Source organism: Zophobas morio, unplaced genomic scaffold, assembly GCF_036711695.1.
Source record: "Zophobas morio isolate AGI-343-1 ecotype UQ-CSIRO unplaced genomic scaffold, CSIRO_AGI_Zmor_V1 ptg000021l, whole genome shotgun sequence".
Taxonomy (NCBI): domain Eukaryota; kingdom Metazoa; phylum Arthropoda; class Insecta; order Coleoptera; family Tenebrionidae; genus Zophobas; species Zophobas morio.
This window is the reverse complement of record NW_026972126.1, coordinates 3,263,031-3,283,012: the sequence shown is the minus strand read 5'-3', so window position 1 is coordinate 3,283,012 and position 19,982 is coordinate 3,263,031. Positions and strand designations below refer to the sequence as shown.

At 34.4% G+C, this 19,982-nt stretch overlaps 2 protein-coding genes and 1 long non-coding RNA gene across 3 annotated transcripts; 2 read left to right on the top strand and 1 right to left on the bottom strand.

Annotated features, from left to right (window-relative positions):
• Positions 1–2,256: 2,256 nt before the first annotated feature.
• On the bottom strand, positions 2,257–3,325 carry LOC135132877 (uncharacterized). Its single transcript, XR_010281101.1, has 2 exons — positions 3,024–3,325; positions 2,257–2,971 (listed from the first exon to the last, which is right to left on the bottom strand). It is a non-coding gene; the product is annotated as an uncharacterized LOC135132877 (long non-coding RNA).
• A 5,940-nt stretch (positions 3,326–9,265) lies between these two features.
• Positions 9,266–13,159, top strand: LOC135131582 (pickpocket protein 28-like). Its single transcript, XM_064059393.1, has 9 exons — positions 9,266–9,486; positions 9,547–9,655; positions 10,041–10,183; positions 10,233–10,434; positions 10,927–11,197; positions 11,378–11,437; positions 11,493–11,685; positions 12,219–12,457; positions 13,014–13,159. The coding sequence occupies exons 1-9, from the start codon at positions 9,266–9,268 to the stop codon at positions 13,157–13,159; spliced, it is 1,584 nt and encodes a 527-aa protein (XP_063915463.1).
• Positions 13,160–14,754: 1,595 nt separating this feature from the next.
• On the top strand, positions 14,755–17,001 carry LOC135131581 (pickpocket protein 28-like). The gene is made up of 7 exons (XM_064059392.1): positions 14,755–14,897; positions 14,947–15,189; positions 15,247–15,501; positions 15,555–16,027; positions 16,083–16,142; positions 16,194–16,401; positions 16,455–17,001. Exons 1-7 carry the CDS (start codon positions 14,755–14,757, stop codon positions 16,678–16,680), a joined length of 1,608 nt encoding a protein of 535 aa, XP_063915462.1. The 3' UTR covers positions 16,681–17,001.
• The last annotated feature ends 2,981 nt before the right edge of the window (positions 17,002–19,982 follow it).

The window sequence follows — 19,982 nt, the reverse complement described above, 5'->3', positions numbered from 1 at the left end:
ATTTTGTCGTTTCTTCCTGCTTCGTAAATCCACGGCTAAAACTGTCGTTGATCTCTTGAAGGAGGAGATCATTTTATTATTTGGTGCGCCACAACTTTTTTACACCGTTTCGTTGAACAGCACTTGACCAAGACAAAAGAGGGTAGCTCGCGTGTGTACAATTTGCGACGTCGGCATTTTGAATGTTCGCCCGGCGATCTCGTGTGGCGTAAAAACTACTCGTAATCGGATGCCTCCAAGTACTACTTCTCATCACTCGCACCCCGTTACGTTGGACCTTTTCGCGTTTCGCAAAAGATTATCTACGGAACGTACGTCCTCGAAGGAGACGACAACAAGGGCCGTCGACGTTGGCACGTCAAGGACCTGAAATCTTCCGTAGACCAGGATGTGCCACCGCAGAGTCCGGATTAGCTTTGTCGTTTCTGTTTCGTACCCAATCTATCGTAGTGAAATTTTCGCTTAGGAAAATTTTCTAAAAGGGGGAGAGAGAGGAGTATTACGAATTAAAAACTCTCTGTACCGAATAGATCGATTTTGGCTTCGTTATTTTCGTGCATTAGTCTATTTCTAGGATGTTCGGACCATGAAAAAAAAATCGCCTAGGCAACCTTGAATGCCGGTCTGGCTGGGATTTTAAAGTGCTCTGATTGGTCATCGGTTAATTTTGTCCTGATCTGGAAAAGAGATGCCTCATCCACGTGGACTGCTGAACGATTTGATTGGTCAATGATAGCTCCTACCTATATAAGACGTTAGAACAAACACGCGCGATCTCTGACCATATAAGGTCAAGAAATGAGTGCATCGGAACAAGAAACCAAGAGAATGACTTTGCGATGTCGTGGAAAATAAAAGATGATATTGAACACCAAGTTATTTGAAGATGACTCCAGAATTCGACCTTTTTGGTATTTCCGACAAGTGAGCTAGGTTAATTTACGAAAGGGGAACTTTGCGCTGTAATAGGGTTCATTTAAGGGCGGAATTTCCTGTCCGCGACAAAGTATTCTTCTACCACCTATATAGCTGAGCGGTGGCATATTCTACAGCCCTAACCAACAAAGCTAACAGTAAAGAAAAACAATAACGGATAATCAATAGAACTATGACATACGAAATTAGTGTTACACGTCTCTAAAGTGAAGCTTTCCTCAGTCGGAATTTATCATATCGTACAGGGTCATTATAAAATATTGTAGTCAACTCACCTATGAAAAACAAATGAAATTTTTCTCGTGCCGCTAATCACCAAAATGATTTGAACTGTTTTGAAATGTCACGAACGTCCAAACAAATCTGTCAGATGTGTCAAAAATTGAAATGCCCGGTTCGCGGTTTAAATTCATTTTAAATAGACACGAAAAGACGCCAGGCCAGAGCATTAAGGGTTGCAGTGTTATCGGGCATTTGTGAACGCCACTGCAATACATTTCAGTTTCAAAAATTGTAAATTGTCAGAAAAACGTTTAAGGGCTTTGTCATGAATTACACCTTGGAAAGTCGATTGGAGTTGAACAGAATAAATCATCTGGTCTGTTTTGCAAAGAAGCAATAATTTTTCAAATAATGAAATCCAAAAAGTGAGGTTAAGTTTGTCGAAACCAATGAACACGGTAATTATTTAAAAAATTACATTTTTATAGGTACCCTGAAGGTAAAAATTGTGAAAAATCACGTAATGGACAATGGCAGAGCAAGTCTTATCACAGTTAACGAACACTATGAGTACCTAATGAGTTTTTGCAGTAAATAATTTTGCCAAAGTTGTGATCCCGCGAAAGTTCTGTTTGTAAATTGAAAGGAATCGTCAAAATATTGGTGCAGACATGGTTTGTGACCGGTGCTTTTCTCTTGAAAAAACACAACTGAAATCCTTGATCTTCATCCCTACAATAGGTGAAAACTGCTATGTCCAAACATTACCTTCAGCTTTGCAGTTTCTAGATATCTGAAACATGCCAGATCTGCATAACAGGAATGTCAAAGAGGTTCTACCCAAAACACGCCCACATGGCCATCCTAATATCAAGATTTTTCAAAATTTCTATAAGAAAAAAGATGAAAAAACCAATAAAATTTCAGGAGCATAGTGTTAAGAGTTCTGTAGCTGATTATGAGATCTCTTGAAACAACAGAATGTTTAATAAAGATTTTTAACTTTCCTAATAGTAAAATTACAATTATTACTAAACAGTAAGTTGAAGTAAGTTTTAAATTAAGAGAATGCAACTAACACCGAAAGAAAAATGAAAGTTACTGAAAATAAAAAACTTTATTGCAGTACCTACATACACTTTCTACATCTAATTTTGTTTATTGATCACATTCATTTACTTGAAAAAGTATCAGGCCTATGAATCGTCGTCTGCTAACCACACACCAACCTTCATTGCGTGTGATGGTGTTTCTTCAAAAGCGTGAGTATTTTCTATACACCAAATTCTGAAGTTCTGTCAGTTGACATAATAGCCTAACAGATGGAACCAGGCTTCATCAGAAAAGAACGACAAATCGAGAATCCCGTTATCGTCCATATCAGCTTGAAACCAACTACACTACCCAACGCGGCAAGGAAAATCAGCTGGTTGCAGCTCCTGAACCAACAAAATCTTGTATGGATGCATATGTAACTTCTCTTTTACGATTTTCTGACATGGGCTGTATGGTACTCCGGACAGTAAAGATTTTTGACAAAGCTTTATTCGGACTTTGTTCCATTCTCATCCTTAAATCTTCAACAACGTCTTCACTAACTTGAGGTCTCCCCGTCGGTTTTCACTTAGAAATGCTACCAGTGTCGTTAAATCTGGCCATAATTCGCCATATAGCGTCTTCAAAGATTCTTCATCAATGACAACAGAACATTTCACTAGATACTCGTTTTTAGACGCCTCCACAGAGTACACTCCATCCCCATCCTCATTTAACACCCCATTACGGTAATAGGCATGATGATTGCGCCAAAGAACTAAAAAAATCATTTGTAACACTGACCATAGTTATTCCTCTCTGTTCATTACCTGAGATTATTCCACAATGATCTGTAATTTTGATAAAAACTGTTTTTTGAGACACTTATTAAAGTTCTAACAAAGGGGAAGACAGCAAAAATGAAAACAAGACAAGTCAATTAACGCACAAAGTGAGGGAAAACGTACCAGTACAAACGAAAAAATTATTGACATCTGACAGAATTTGATGAAGCGTTGAAACAGTGCAGCCGCTAATGTCAACTAATGTGGCGCTAAAAATAAAAATTCCAATATTAGTGTAATCCTTTCCACAAAACTGAAAAAGGCGGCACAAAATGTCACCAAAATCATGGCCTTCTTCGACTACAATATTTTATAATGACCCTGTAGAACTTACAAGGCCATTGTTCAGGGTTTCCAAGAAAATAAAGGATTTCGTCGACGTATGTCGGACAGGGGTGGCTAAAGAACCAACTCAAAACACCGAACACGAGGTCAGACGAGAATCCTCACGCTATTCAAAAAATGCATTGTCAGGATCCCTTCAATGCAATGTTGAAATGGTTGAAATCCATCTGACAGGTCAATAGATACCTACATTTTACTACCCCGATTAACGACCGCCACTTATTTAGAGTTTTTAACTAACAGACAGCTTGGGTAATCTTTTAGAGAATATATCACTAGATGCTCAACGTGATATGTGGTATCTCCACGCTGGGGCTCCTGCTCATTATGCCAGTGAACTGCGTATGTAGTTTAACGAGAATTTCCCACGACGGTGCATAGGCAGAAATGCGTTATGGTCTACTCGGTCTCCGAACCTAAATTCTTGCAATTTATTTTTGTGGGGGTACGTGAAAAAGTTGGTATATCAGGATCCATTGGACACTTGACCAGCTAAGAAATAGCACTGAGGAAGTTGTGACAGATATTTGAACTAATCTTGACATGACGGATGCAGCAATCACTGATTCGACGTGTGTAAATCTGTGTTAGAAATGAAAGACATCATTTACAACACTTATTGTAATAGCTACGAGTATTTACAAATTTGAAAGTTTTCCAAAACAGAATTACGTAGAGTCTATGTCCAACAAGAAAACTGCGTTGGTTTACCATGTAAAAAAGCGACACCAAGATAAACTTCTTTATCTCTTTATTAGGTATTTTCCCAACTTATCTTTAAGAAATATCCCCTATATAATCTTTTACAAAATCAGTTTGTTACGTTTTTCCACAAATATGGTACTAAAGAATAATCTAAAATAAATTCGACAAAAAATCAAGATTAAAATTTGATAATTTAATAATCAATCGTTGCTTAGCAATTTTTGACAGATTTGTGCTAGAAAGGCCAATTTATGCCCGCATTTGGGTGCTTATACAAAATATTATGGTTCTAAAATAGAATAAAAATGCTAAATAGGTCGATATGGTTTTTAAAAATTGGTGTTTGTTAATAATAACGAGCTTATACTAGTGTTGAGACACCAAGTAATCGTTTTGAAAAAGCTTAATTTTTCACATGAAAGGTCAATTACATAACGTTGTTATTCTGAAGAAGGGAACTAGTCTGCATTAGACGCATACTCGTATTTCCTTAATTCAAACATTATTTTGCTGTAACTTTTTAAATTATCTAGCTGAAAATGAGAACAGGGGTTCTCGAAATATGTCTCATAGTAAGAATAAAAACAAAATGAATATTATAATATGATTCATTTATTTAAATGTACAAAACATCAACAAAATTAAACATTCAGATACTATTTTCTGTCTGTCAACCTTTTTCTAAACTAAGTTCCATTACAAACTCCCCCTCTAAACAACACAAACGGCCCTCCGGTGTTGTTTAGGATGAAACATTCTTTTTAGGACGACCCCTCCTCCGTTTTGGTATTAAGGGCGTTAATGTATCAATTCCAGTCCCTTCAACAAACGGGCTGAGGTCCGCGGCGTGATAACGTCCAATTCTTTCTGGAGGATTTGTACAGCTTCCTAACTCGTAGATTCTAGGAAAAGCAATTCGCAAGATCATGTAAAGACCATCCCTTTTTGGGGCAAGTTTTGAAGAGAATCCATTTTTGGAGCTACTGAAAGTATGAGATTTTAGGAGAACCTTGTCACCCTTCTTGAATACAGCTGGTCGTCGTCTGGAATCTAAGCGGGTTTTCTGGACATCTTGTTTCTTGCGATTTCTATCCATTGCCTCAGACAGAGTAGTAGCTAGCTTCTTTAAGTAAGGAGTTATTCTTGGTATGAAATTTTCTGCATCAATCACTTTGCGTAGATCATATACAGGATCATAAGGAGCTCGTATCTCCCTACTAAATGTGAGAAACGAAGGACTATATCCCGTAGAGTCGCAACATGTAGAATTTATGGCGAATCGAATGCTGCTCAGGTGATGATCCCATTCTGAGTGGTGATCTTGAACCAAAATGGCTAATTGAGTCTTCAATTCGCGGTTCTTCCGTTCAACAGGGTTACTCTCTGCATGATACAAAGGAATGAACGGAGTTGTGTTTCCGAAACAATAAGTAATTTGCTGCATTACATCACTGATAAATTGTACGCCGTTATTAGAAATCATTTTCCTCGGAGTTCCAAACGGCATGAATATTTCTTCGATGAGAATTTTTGCACAAGATTCAGAGTCAGCTTTTACTAATGGGAAAAGTTCTACCCATTTTGAAGCAACATCCTCAATTATTAGGATCCATCGATTCCCCCTGGGAGTTGCCGGTAGAGAGCCAAATAGATCTACAGCCACAACTTCGAATCTCTGGGAAGGGGCTGGGGTTTGAACTAGGCCCGCAGGTTGACAATTCTCTGGTTTATATCGAGCAATATATTTTCTCATATCTGTGAAGTAAAATTTTGAAGAGATCTTTTGAAGGGTTCTTTCGATGCCGTAGTGTCCCCCTGTAGGCGAATTATGGTACTGAGCCAAAATATCTTCACGCAATTCTTTAGGAATCACTAACTGGGGATCTTCAGAGTCCACATATGGGTTGAAACGGAAGAGAACACCATTGTTCATCACGTATCCCCTCCCAGACCATCTAGACGGTGTTGACGGTAGGTCAACACTAACGAAGTAGGTCTGTATCTTTTCTTCTTCATCCGAGCAAAAAGGTCAAGACAACAGACCAGCTACATTTTGTGTGTTAATTCGATGCGTAGCAAACGTAGTTTCTCCCCCTTGTTCGAAGATGGTGCTATTCTTATGAAGTAGGGTGTTTATTTCATCTTTTGCCGTGTCTTTAATCTTCTGAGCTTCATTTTGGCGTAGGGTTATGGAATTAATGTTTACAGAGTTTGTTTTAATTCCATATTTGAAAATATGTTCTGGTTTATTTCTAAAAAACCAACACTCCTTTTGGAAATCTATACCAATGTTAGCCTTCTTCAAGAATTTCCGCCCTAAGAGCGTATGGTTCTGGGTTAAATACGGCATTATAACAAAACTAGTTGGAGTTATTTTGTCTTTTATCTTAACGTCTACATTTGTTACCAGTAGTTTCTTATCTCTAGGAATTCCGTCAGCTAATGTTACCACTGCATCCATTGTTTCAAACTTAACTACCTTATCTTGTAACAGCTTATAGAGGGTGTGACCAGCTATGTTCCATTTTGATCCTCGGCGAGTCCAATTCCTTTTGCACCTTTGACTTCTAAGGGTAAGATTGGAGCGTCGCAGCTTGATTCATTTTCTAAAGATAGCCGTGAGAATTTAAACAAGTTAGTTTTGACGTCTGCTTTTTCTTTGCATTTCGGGCAGTTCCATCTGTAGTAGCCAGGAGTACCACAGCCATAACACTCAAGTTTTGATCTTGCTGATGTTGACTTTGACAGTTCTTTATCATCGTTTTCTTTTCCCAGTTGACGACACTTATTCTTTAAGTGACCAAATTTTTTGCAATGTTCACAACGAGGTCGTAACTTCTTTATTTGCATTCCGTCCTGGTTTGTGTTTCTTTCTTGTTTGCGAAACGCGGATTCACGAAACGATTGTTCTATTTAGCGGGCATCAGTGGCTTCGTGTTATGTTTGCTCACGAGCAAAGAGTTCTCGGAAGACTACATGAGGGGGTAATTTCTTCGAATACACTTCTCTGAGGATATTTACTGCACTCTGCCAGTTTTTCGTCGACGGTTTGATTCCTTGCCACCAAGTAGCAGCGCTAGACTCGAGCAACATTGAAAGACCACGCAGTGCATTTTCGTCACTGATATTGGTGCAGTCTTTATATGTTATGATGTTGTCTAGAAAAGCTTCTACATCGGCGTCATCTGACCCATTAAATCTGGCACTACATTTAGCAAAACTACCTGCAGATCGAGTGTAAGAAGTTGGTGGTACGTTTCGTCGTGCCTCGGACTGTTGTGTAGTTGCAGCTTGCTCCTTAATTGTCGATAGTAGTTGCTTAAATTGGTCAGCCGATAGAGTAACTGAAGCTGGAATATTAAGTTTCGGCGGCATCATGGAATTTTGCACACAATTAACCGCGAATGTACAATGGGGTGCTTCGAGCCACTAGGGGGGCGCCAATTATAATAATAATAATAATAATATTAATAATAATAATAATAATATGATTCATTTATTTAAATGTACAAAACATCAATAAAATTAAACATTCAGATACTATTTTCTATCTGTCAACCTTTTTCTAATCAGCCCAATCTTCTTTTTTAATCAAAACTAAGTTCCGTTACAATATACAAAATTGTGCGATCGACCTACTTACTAATATTGATTTGTAGAGAGTAACGTTTTACAAACAAAATTCTCCACGTTCCATTACAACGTTAACTTATAAAACTGATGCTTAGATAATAATGTATTATGATGGGATCAGATATAGCACACACGTAAACTTTAAAATACTTTTTATGAGTGTTTAGAAAAATTAAATATTGTAGTATCAAGTCATTTGAGTTAAGAAAAGTTAAATTTTTCTTAATAAGAACGGAAATAAAAAATTTTAAATTAATAACTTAACACAAATTTTATTTCCTTGAATTAATTTTAGCTGCAAATTAGTTATTATTCTTATTTTAAATTTTGATAAAATATTGACTGTAACTTTTTGGCAGTTATTAAATAATAGAACAGCGCGGGATTTAAGAGTTAAAATTGAAGTTGACTTCCAACTACTAATTTTGTCTATTTCCTCTTTTTAATCTAATATTTTGGATACTATTTACTTGAAGTTTATATCCAACAGAATTCTCACTAGATCCTTCTGCTAAGATTCACTTATTTCAGACATTTTTTTAATTTTGTTCTGAGAAAACCATACAAGCACTCGCACAAATTTTGTATTTTAAGTTTGACCTCTTCACAGTAACGGTCCGTTACATAAACCTGATTCACCGTTTCTCTTTCTCGTTAAATCATTTTTGATAATTATCCGAGTTTGAAAACTTATTCAGGCACTATTGCAACAGACAAAAAGGGTTCATGGTATTAATCCCTCAAATTATATGCAAATTTTTGTGACCGTTGTGCGCAAGTGACCCTTACCTTTCAGGTAGTTTGCGCATAACTGTCCGGTGGTATTAGCATCACTACTTATAGATTTTTTTTACTGTGACGTGCAACTGACCTATGGCCTCATTAACCGTAGTTAGTAACCTACCGCATAGTTTCCTTCAGTTATCATTCTTGTTGCAAAATGTCATTGGCGGTTATATTGCAAAAAAACAATGTCAGTTTTACGTTGTATTGGTGTTAGAAAACAATAATTTTCCTAAGTAAAGAAAGACAAATTTTGTTACAGTATGACACATTTGTTTAGAATTTGTTTTTATAAGTATTTTGGAACTTCCTAGACACTTGACTGTACCTGCACAAGCTAATATCTTATTATGACCGTTTGGATTTACCAGTATACTAATACCACTTTAAAATCATACTAATAAAATTTGATGACATAATTAGGATAATTTGGTTGGCAATGCCGAGTCGGCTTTTCGCAGTAGGGTCCTTGTAAACTTGTAAACCCTGTCGTGTACCGATAGAATTTCCTGTGCTGTCCCAAGCAGAGGGTCTTTAGCGGTCGTACCTGCATAATTTATGGTTTCAGAGTTTTGCGGGTTGAGTTCTTTGACTAAGGTTCTAAAATATTATCTGTATGCTTTTAAAGTGATCTTAGTATACAGGTATACATGAACAGAAGCCGACCTTAACTCATCACTCACCAGTCAAGTCATCACTTATTCTTATTATGTTCATTTATCGAATTAATTTTCAGATTATTTTGGACAACAATTCTATTAATGTCAGTAACAGGTTGTGTTTATATGATTTCCGAAATACTGACCAAATATGAAAAAAATCCAGTGGTTGTGAGTTTTGCGACCAAAGACACACCCAACTATGAAATACCTTTTCCATCTGTTACTATTTGTCCAGAGTCTAAATTTCAAGGTAGTAAATTTAATTACACCGATATGTTTTATAAACGCATTCTTAGAAAGAAACCGCTCTCTAGTGAGGAGTAAGTAGGACCATTTAAATCAGATATTGTAACATTTAATTTGGATTTTTTAATTTCCAGTGTTAAACATTTTGGCTACATGACTGTATTGTGTAACAACGATTCTCCAATGGTAACACTTTACGCCAACGATACTGTAGAGGAAGACTTTTTTAGTGTTATTGAAGATGTAATAGAAATATTTACTTGTACTAGATGTATTATATATTTCATGAAAATGTTTTAATGCAACTCAATAGATGTTGTTTGATCGAACTCTCTAGCAAGTAACGTGAAATCGTAAAATTATTTACATTTTTAAAAATTTTGAAAAATAGGTTTAAATAAGTTCGTTTATTTTATTTTATTTCAAAATACATACAAAGAGAAAATTAGTTCCACAGAAAAACAGTTTTGTGAAATTAATTACAAATTTTTATTATGGAAACTGATCTTACAAATTTTGACTGTTTATACCTAACTGTACTTTAAAATAAGTAAACATGCTACAGTAACTTTGTATCTCTATTTTTTTGCATGTAATGTTACTCTTCTAATAATACTATTTTCTTTAGTTAAAGCCTGATGACGAAATATTCTGTTCATTCATGGATTCTGACAGTGCTTGTGTAAATTACGTTACACATATTATAACGGACCAAGGCATTTGTTACTCTTTTAATATCCTTGACAGAAACCATATATACAGAGAAAATATGTAAGTATTTTAAATCATCACAAATCTTTTTAATAATTGCCCAAATTAGATCTCACTACAAAGATTACCACACCATTGCTAATACGTCTGTTGATTATGACGGAGACTTAGGTTATAAAAAAACAGCAGGCGTTAACACATATCCTGTAAGAGCTTTAGCATCAGGGGCTGACAATTCTTTAACATTAATTTTTGTACATCGATCTCTAAACAATGACTACATCTGTAACCAATTTTTGAATGGATTTAGGGTAAGTAGAGAGATATTTCGTTATAAGTAGAACTGTAGTTTACCCCCTTTTTGTATTTTTTTGAGATAGTTCTCAGTACAATATGAGTCCACCGTTTTTAGTTTGTCCCTACTTCTTTGTTTCGAAAAATGGTAAAACGCAAATTAATAAAAATGTTTGTATTAATTTCCTCTAAAAACTGACAAGTGTGAATAGGTTACAGCACATTTAGAGTTTACTTACTCATTCCGTTCTGTGAGGGTAATGACTTAAAATTTGCTTTTGCTATTTGCCTTAAAATTTGGCTATTCAATTCCTCTAAAAATCTGGTAATTAAATAACTTTCGACTAGTGTAACAATGTACACACCAAAACGTTTTTCTCTTCTTATATGAAAATGAACATTGAAAGTTGATTAGTTATAGTAGATACGATCTAAGTATCTTTCTTCATTTTATTTTGGAACATGACTTTGATCCACATGAAATGTTAAATATAAATTTGAATTTTCAGATATCCCTTCATAGTCCAAGAGATGTACCAAGACTTTCACAATCGTACTTTCGTGTACCTCTTAATAAAGCAGTGACTGCTGCTGTGAAGCCAGAGTTAACACTAATTTCCCCAGCTGTTAAATCTCTTCGTCCTGAAACACGTAACTGTTATCTACAAAACGAAAGACCTCTACAATATTTCAAATTATACACCCAGTCAAACTGCTTACTTGAGTGCCTTACAAATTATACCCTCAAGAAATGTGGGTGCGTCCAGTACTTTATGCCACGTGAGTACAATTTTTGAGAGTTTTGAACAATTACTAGACCTGTGAACGTCAAAATAGGCCCTAGTTCTGTCGACCATGTCATTCTAATTAGGCATACGTATACCATTACACGAGTTTCAAATTTGAAACTCGACTTAAAAAACTACCTAGTTTAATTATTTTTAAATTTTGTACTTATAGGTGTTAACGACACCAAAATTTGTGGAGCGGGAAAGATACCTTGCGTGAAAAAAGCGCAAAGTGAGTAAACTGCTGCATTATTATTATATTAGTAACAATCTTATATAACCAACAGTTCAGCTAAAGATCGAAGAGTTGGAAAATAAAATTACAGAAAAAATGCGTCCAGAAGAAACCTTTTGTGATTGTAAACCATCATGTACTAGTTTGCGTTATGATGTAGAAATTTCCCTAACCGACAATTCATGGAAAGAATTTGCTATGGTATCACAAGAATACAACGAGTTTAGTAATATTAACACAACTGAGTAATTATTTTCGATTATGTCTAAAAATTTAAACTACGTTTACTTTTGTTTTAGTTCAGATATTTCTATGGTTTCAATTTATTTCAAAGATGAACAGTTTATTCCAATTGCAAGAAATGAAATCTACGGAGCAAGTGATTTAATATCAAATTTTGGGGGTCTTTTAGGATTATTTACAGGATTCTCCTTGATTTCATTGGTTGAAATAATTTATTTTTTAACTATAAAAATTTTTTATAACAGTAGATTGTATGTTGGTGGGGTTTATAATTATATGATGAGTAATTTGTAATAATTTTAACAGTACAGCTAGAATGTATTTAAAATAACAATAAGTTAAAAGAAAATTGCAATAGTATATAGACCCACCACTGACCCCTAAACCACCAGCATTCAGGCAAGGCTTTCATCATTACCAGTGCCGAGACCAAGTAATAATATACACTGATGAAACTGCTCACAAAATGAAAAACCTGATTTATTGTTAACAATTTTCCTCCGTTTTGTTTTTTGTTTTCGCGGGCGCTCACCAGACCACCTCCCCACAGAGGGAGCTGGCGCTTGAGCACCGCCGCTCCCGACCGAAGGCGCCACCCCCGGTGGCGTGAAAATGACCGCAAAAGCATAGGTCGGCCAGACGTGTTTCTGTTCAGCGACACTAGTCGACCCAAGTCTTGGCACCGAGGCACGCCACCCCCATGCGTTATCGGCGAAATTCGGGACCGTCACCGGAATTTCGTGGCAAATTTATTTTTTTCTTATTTGGTTATGAGTAACTCTATATGATCTATATAGCAAGTGACTGAGCTTATGGAACCGTTTTTACCCATGATATTAAAATTTTTGGAAAAAATTCAAAATTGAAGAACAGTATTTTTCTACTGAATTTTGAAATTTAGAAAGCGAATACTCTGATTGCAACCGTTTTATGGTGATCTTAGGCATAGTCAATAATAACACTGGTCAACAGCTAAACTCTAACTTTTATTATAGCAGCCAATTATTATTTAATTAACAATTTTAAATGATATTATAAACGGCTAAACCCAAACTTAGCTCTCATTTAAAAGTAATCTTCAATATTATCCTTTGAAAAATACAAAAATCGTACTATTAAGTAATAGGAAACTTTCTATAAGGTGTATTTTTTTGTGATCAAATTGCTACAAACTTCTTGGGAAACAATAAGAAAACTACGTTTAGTAAGTAGAAAACATGTTATCATCATATAAAAAATTTAAAATTAACATATTCTTAAAAGTGCATTTTATGTATTCGCATCTTGATTTTTTCCCCAAAAATTATGACGACGTGAGTGTCGGACATAGAGAACGCTTCCATCTGGGCATTTTGTGGATACAAAAACGTTACCAAGATCGATGGAACACCTAACACCGCAGAATACTGCGGGACCATCAAGCGAGAGATCTCCAATGAAATCCATAGGAGGCAAGCGAAAAAACGTCGGTCTTAGCTGTTTCTTTTGTTTTTTTCGTTTTTTAAACTACAATCGTTGTTTTTTTCTTAATTATGGTTGTTCTTTTGTTAATACATCACTTTTTGCCGTTAAAGATACAAAAATTAAATTGTTTTACCTGCTTTTTTGTTTTTAACATCAAATATGCATTTTTATTTTTAATTGAGCTAAGTTGTAAGGTTTATGCCCTTTGTTACAAACACAGAGACAAATTAAACGAAAACATTACAATTATGTCAAAGTTAGAGAGAAAAAATTGAATTTTGTTGACCAGTGTAATTAATCAAAATTTATATATTTTAACAATCCCTAAAAATGACGACGGCATCTTACAACTACACTCCTACTATATATAATTTATAAATCCATATTAAGATATTACCCTGAACCTCAAACTTTGCTAAATAAATCCTACCTAAAATACACAAATTCTTATAACTCTTTAGTGTAGTTTATCAATGGGTTCATAATTTTTAAAATTACTTCGATAGGTTGACACAAAACAATTAATAAATTGGAACAATTATTTTTTATCAAATCAAGAACTCTCATCCTATTTTCCAGAAAATGTGAGCCTACAGTACTGTTGTTATTAGTATTTGATTCCACCTATTCAAATTAATATACGTATTCTTGATAAAATGTTGATGACCTCATCACAAAATTTTATTATGGAAAAACTCACTTGAAACTTACCCATAGCATGTTCCTTGACTGCCCGTTAACAACCCACACATATCTTTATTTTAACTTACAGTGTTTATCATTAAAAACACAATTTAGAAAATTACATTTCATAATTCGTTCGACTATACCTTATAGTCGAACATTTAAGTTTTAATTTAATGACAAACTTTATAATTATATTTATTTATAGCTGAAACTGCTAAGAGGTTCTGTAGGTATTTAATTGTCTGTTTTACTACCCACGTGATCTTGTAAATTTACAAGTTCGACGTATTTTTATCTATAATTAACAATTGCAAAGACTGAATAAATTATTATTAAATAAAAATCAAAAGTTTTTAAATAATATTGTCAGACACACAGGTGAAAACGGGAGACTATTTTTGCGTAATCTAGAGGTCATGAAACATTAAGAAAACATGAAAGTAGCCATTCATCCGATGGAGCCTATTACAAAGCTTCCTTAGTTTACGCTCGGAAAGTAAAGTAATTTTGCGGAATCAAATTTTATATATGATTTATCTAAGAAATTGAATTTGTCTGATTGTGCTTCAGGTGTAAGGAAAATAACTTCAGATCAATTTTTTCGAGTAAATCGTCGGTTAAACGTAACAACCACTAGTGAAGCTAATATAAAACAAAGCACCCTTTTTATATGAATTATTATCAGATGTAGGTGCGTAGTCCTGATCAAAACTCGTAAATATCCTAATGGGTTTTGTGTTTCAAAACTAATTAGCGGCCGCTAGCTTGATTCAATTATTTGATGCATTTCTGTTTACTCACGTGAATCAGCAGGCTAAAAGCGAACAATGTAACTCAGTGCTAATCCTCAGAGACTTTCTTCTGTATCTGATAGATCGGGCATTAACAAAATTAGACCAGTATCTTACTCGTCATTCACTATGAACGATCTAGTGCAAAGTAATGACCGTAAACCTAAAAGTGGCTTTTTTAAGAGCGTACGAAATTATTTTAGAGAATATTGTACGTGCACTAGCATCCACGGATTCAGATACTTTGGAGAGAAAAGAACCATCTTTGAAAGGTACAGTTGATTAAATAATCTACATAAAAAAATACAGAAAATTTTTTAGAGTTTGGTGGTTCATAATATTTATCATTTGTCTTTCTGCTTGTACAATTTCGATCTACGCAGTCTACAAAAAATGGGAGCGAAGTCCAGTAATTGTGAGTTTTGCAACAAAAGGAACTCCTATTTATAGCATCCCGTTTCCATCAGTGACTGTGTGTCCTGAGTCAAAGTCCGCACAAACTATTTTCAACTACACCAGCTTGTTACAAAAAAAGGAAGATTTTATAACATTGACTACGGAAGAGTAAATTGATTTATACTATGCTATTTTAACTGACTTTTTTTATATGTATATCTTTAGGGAAAAGCAGTTTGAGTATATGTCTTTAATCTGCAACTACAGAGACAATTATTTAACTTATAGTACAAATGGGACATTTCCGGAAGAATTCTTTGATGTTATACAATATGTCAAACCACAGTTTAATATTAGAGATTGTCACTACATGGGTAAAAAAGAAAATTGCAGTAAAATCTTCACTCCCATTATCACGGACGAAGGTATCTGCTACACTTTCAACATGTTAGACAGAAATGAAATTTTTAGGAAAGACGTGTATGAAGTAAAACTTCTGTGCTACTAATATCATTAAAGTCGATTTATTTCAGAATTCATTACAAACATTATCACCAAATACCGCGTAGTGCTCATCAGTGGAACATGGAAGATGGTTACACAGACGACTCGGGGGTTGACGCCTATCCAAGACGAGCATTATTAGCAGGAGCAACAAATGGTTTCACTTTTAATATCATCACCTCAAAACAGGACTTAGACTACGCCTGTAAAACCTCGTTGCAAGGATACAGAGTTGTGTTACACACTCCTATGCGTCTTCCTCGCCCCAGCCAACAATATTTTAGAATTCCACTGGACCAAAACGTCTTAGGAGCTGTTCAACCTGTTATGATCACCACATCCGAATCTATTAAACTTTATAATCCAAGAAGACGACAGTGCTACTTCATAACTGAAAGATATTTAAAATATTTTAAAATTTACACGGCTCTCAATTGCTTGATGGAGTGCCTTACGAATTATACGTTACATGTTTGTGGTTGTGTGAATTTCTTCATGCCACGTACGTATACGTAGTTACACAAAGTGTTATTTTCAAACCTTTCATATTTACACAGGAGAAAATGGAACCAAACTTTGTGGCACCTCACACATAGATTGCATGAGAGACGCCGAATGTAAGAATTTCGTCAGTCTAAGAACATTAAAATGTGTTTTATAAATTTTAGCAGCCATGCAGATGAAACACCTAAGAAAACAATTAAATAAACCATTAATTAAGCATCGAAAACATAAAAAGAAACCCAAAGTTGATTGTGATTGTCTACCTATTTGTGCAGATTTGTCGTACGATGTGGAAACCTCTCAAACTGACTGGGAATGGGAAAAGCAAAAAAAGGCTGACAGAAGAAAACACCGAAACTGTAGCGTAGCAGAGTAATTATTTTAATATTTAGTAGGTGTGTACATATCAATTTACATTTTTGTAGATCACATCTGTCTTCTCTGACGATATTTTTCAAATTTAATGCTTTTATTAGATCTCAAAGGCACGAACTTTACGGACCGACAGATTTTTTAGCTAACTTTGGAGGTCTCCTCGGATTATTTACAGGTTTCTCGGTTCTATCTTTAATGGAAATACTGTATTTTTTGTCCGTTAGAATGATCTGTAATGTTCGATTATATGGATATTGGGCGGGTAGAGAAACATAGGAACATGATGTATAGTACTATAATATTTTTATTATAACGAAGAAGAGGCACGTGAACAACTATTTATATTTAGATTTTGCTATTTCTCTATTTAAGTTTCGTAGTTTTTTAAAGAGTATACGACAAAAAATACAAAACTTTGTATAAGTTAACGTATTTTCGAAATCTAGAGGGTGCTGCAAATAAAGTGTAAAAAACAACTATGTATTCTATTAATTGCTTATGTTAATTTTATAGAGATAACCACTTTAACATGAAGACAATGTGTTTGCAAATAAGTGGATTGGCAGAGGCAGTGTGAATGCATGTCCCCCTCGTAGTCCCGACTTAACACCTTTAGGTTTCTTCCTCTGGAGGTTGTAAAAGAACAAGCTTACCAAAGTCCTATTCGTAATTGTGAAGATTTAAAAACCAGAATTAGAAATACATGTGCTGCAATAACTCCTGAAACACTTGCCTGCATCCACTTATTTTGCTTAAATCGCATCGAAATATGTATTGCGCAAGAAGGAAGGGATTTTGGACAGTACTTACGCTAGTTAAATTTATTTAATTGTTCAATTTATTTAAGTGTTCAATTTATTTATTACATTTCTTTGAATTAATATGTTGGTGTTTTTTTAATATTTCATTTGTGAAATTTTGATTGACGTCTTTCAGAAACAGTGACAACTACTAAGGAGAGTACATACGTTGATTTTAAAAACGTATGTGTTTATTTTGAAATCTAGCAATAACTGATAGATGTATGTTGTGCTGCATTGAAAATTGGTCAGGGTCCTGTTATTATAATACTCACCCTGTAGATGATGAGAACACAGATATGATACAAATATTCTTTTTTTCTAATAAAAATTGAAAGTTTTTATATTATATGTTTCAATGTTTCTGCATCATTGTGAACTTCATTCTTTCATTAAAATAGTTGTACCATCAACAATACAAAGAGAGTTACATATATTTTGAAATACACATATTATGACTATTGTTTTAGCATGGAGTACAGCTATCATGTATTCGGTTGTTACAAAAAATCCGAAGTGTTAAAAAATAGATGATTTCAAACAGTGACATTAAAGAAAATCCTGTAAACAGACCTAAAAGTCCTCCAAAATTAGATATGAAGTCTATAGTCCCATACATTTCTTTTCTTTGCAGTGTCATAAACTGTTCGTTTTTAAAATAAATTTTTAGATAAGACCATGGTGATCTAAAATGTATATTATTTGCAAAAATATGTAAAAATAAACCATAATTTATTTTTACACGTCAGTGGTTCCATTGCCAAACTTGTACCTGTCGGGCACGTCACTTAGAGATGTCTCTACATTGTATTTCAAAATATTACAAGATGGTTTACAGTCGCACTGTTTTTCTTTTAAACCCCGTATCTTTCTTTCTAGTTCTTTAGACTTCATTTCCTCTAAAAATATTCTACACTTAGTAGGTAGGTAAAGAAAAAAAAGTTGATTACTTTCAGCGGAGTCTACACACCCTTGTTTTTTTCCACTACAAATTTGTGTACCATTTTCTCCTTAAAAATAAAACGAGATAATGATGTACATAATATACTTACATAAATATAACACAAATTAAAAAGAAACTTACTCGGCATATAAAAATCTATACAACCGCATCTGTTCAGAGTAAAATTAGTGACACACTCCAGGAAGCAGTTTGACTGTGTATACACTAGAAAGTATTTCAGAGATTTTTCATCTTTTAAATAGCATCCCCTTGTGTCAGCATCAAAAGCTTTTACTCTGTCTGTAGTGGTAATTAGTTCCGGCTCCACAGCTACTATTATTGCCTTGCCATCTGGAATTTGAATGTAATTTTTCTCTAGTCTGGGAATATCTAATGGGCTATGTATTAAAACCTGAAATGAGCATAAATTACCTTCACAGATCCCTTTGTAGTTTATACTACTTTTACTTTAAATCCTTGGGAAACTTCATCACATATAAAATCATTATCTGTAGGAGTTAAGAATATTTCAAAAGCATTATCGGCTCCTGACATCAAAGCTCGTTTGGGATATGCATCTAAACCCACGTTACTAGGGTATCCATAATATTCATCAAAATTCGAAAAGTGGGATAACTGCCAATTTTTATAATGTACGCTGAAACAATATGATAAGCTGTATTTTTTATTATTTAACTTTTAAAAGCCAGTACTTTGAGAATTAGCAAAGTCAAATAAAAGATACTCAACAGTAGGATGTGGAAAATAGTCTGCACAAATTAAACTTGTCTTCCTTTAATAAGATAGTGAGTCTAAAAAGGCATTCGGCATTAATTTAATTTGTAAACAAAATGGCTTAACCATGATCGACGTGTTTCAAAAATAGGATTCAATTTACGCTGGGGTGCTTAATTAATTTACATCACAAGTTCAGTACACTTTTTACAAGTTTTATTGTTTTTATTTTCGTCAACTAAAGTTTTTAAGTAATTAATCCGTAACGAGATATTGTACGATCACATTAACTGCATAGTAATACAATTTTATGACATAATCAGGATTATTTGGTTGGCAATGCCAAGTCGGCTTTTGGGAGTAGGGTTCTTGCAAAATTGTAAGCCGTGTCGCGTGCCTACAGAAATTCCGTACATTACAAATACGGTTCTGTGTTGCCTCAATCAGACGGTCTTTGGCAGTCGTACCTGTATAATTTATAGTTTTAGAGTTTTGCGGCTTGGATTCTTTGACTAAAATTGTAAAATAATATTAGTATGTATTTAAAGTGATCTTAGTATATGTCTGTAACTATCAATCGCGAAAAAACTATCAAATGTAACAACTGTCCCGCTTAAATCTCACGAAATCCGGTAAGAAATGTAGACTTAACCAATTAAAAAAAAATCTTCATATTCGTTTGCGTTAATACTATTATAAATAAATAATTAATTTTCCGACAAATTTAAAATTAGAACATAGGTAGACTACTTAAAGAAACAAGTAACTTTAAGTAAGGACTTAAAGTTCCATCACTTGAACAGTATCTAGGAAAACTTTATTGGTATTTCAAAGTTAACCATGAAGGTTGGACCCACAATACCATAAAACACAAATTCAATGCAACCCTGGATGTTTCTAGCCCCCTATACACTGGCGGCACGCCCCTTTTATTGGCGTCATTATCCCCCTCCATTGTCCGACAATCCCTCAAAGTAGCGGTTGTAAAATTTTACTAGGTACTGATGTACTGTTAGAACATACATTATTGTACTTACACTTTTTCACGGAACATCTCTTTTCTATCTAATAAATTGTAAGTATAACATAATCCTTGATCA

Bases quoted from the DNA above. Each gene is read 5' to 3' on its own strand.
- LOC135131582 (XM_064059393.1), top strand. From the start codon at position 9,266: ATGTCAGTAACAGGTTGTGTTTATATGATTTCCGAAATACTGACCAAA. The intron at 9,487-9,546 runs GTAAGTAGGACC...TTTAATTTCCAG, and splicing joins AAACCGCTCTCTAGTGAGGA to TGTTAAACATTTTGGCTACA. The intron at 12,458-13,013 runs GTAACTCTATAT...TGTCGGACATAG, and splicing joins TTTTTCTTATTTGGTTATGA to AGAACGCTTCCATCTGGGCA.
- LOC135131581 (XM_064059392.1), top strand. From the start codon at position 14,755: ATGAACGATCTAGTGCAAAGTAATGACCGTAAACCTAAAAGTGGCTTT. The intron at 14,898-14,946 runs GTACAGTTGATT...AAAATTTTTTAG, and splicing joins AAAAGAACCATCTTTGAAAG to AGTTTGGTGGTTCATAATAT. The intron at 16,143-16,193 runs GTAAGAATTTCG...TATAAATTTTAG, and splicing joins TTGCATGAGAGACGCCGAAT to CAGCCATGCAGATGAAACAC.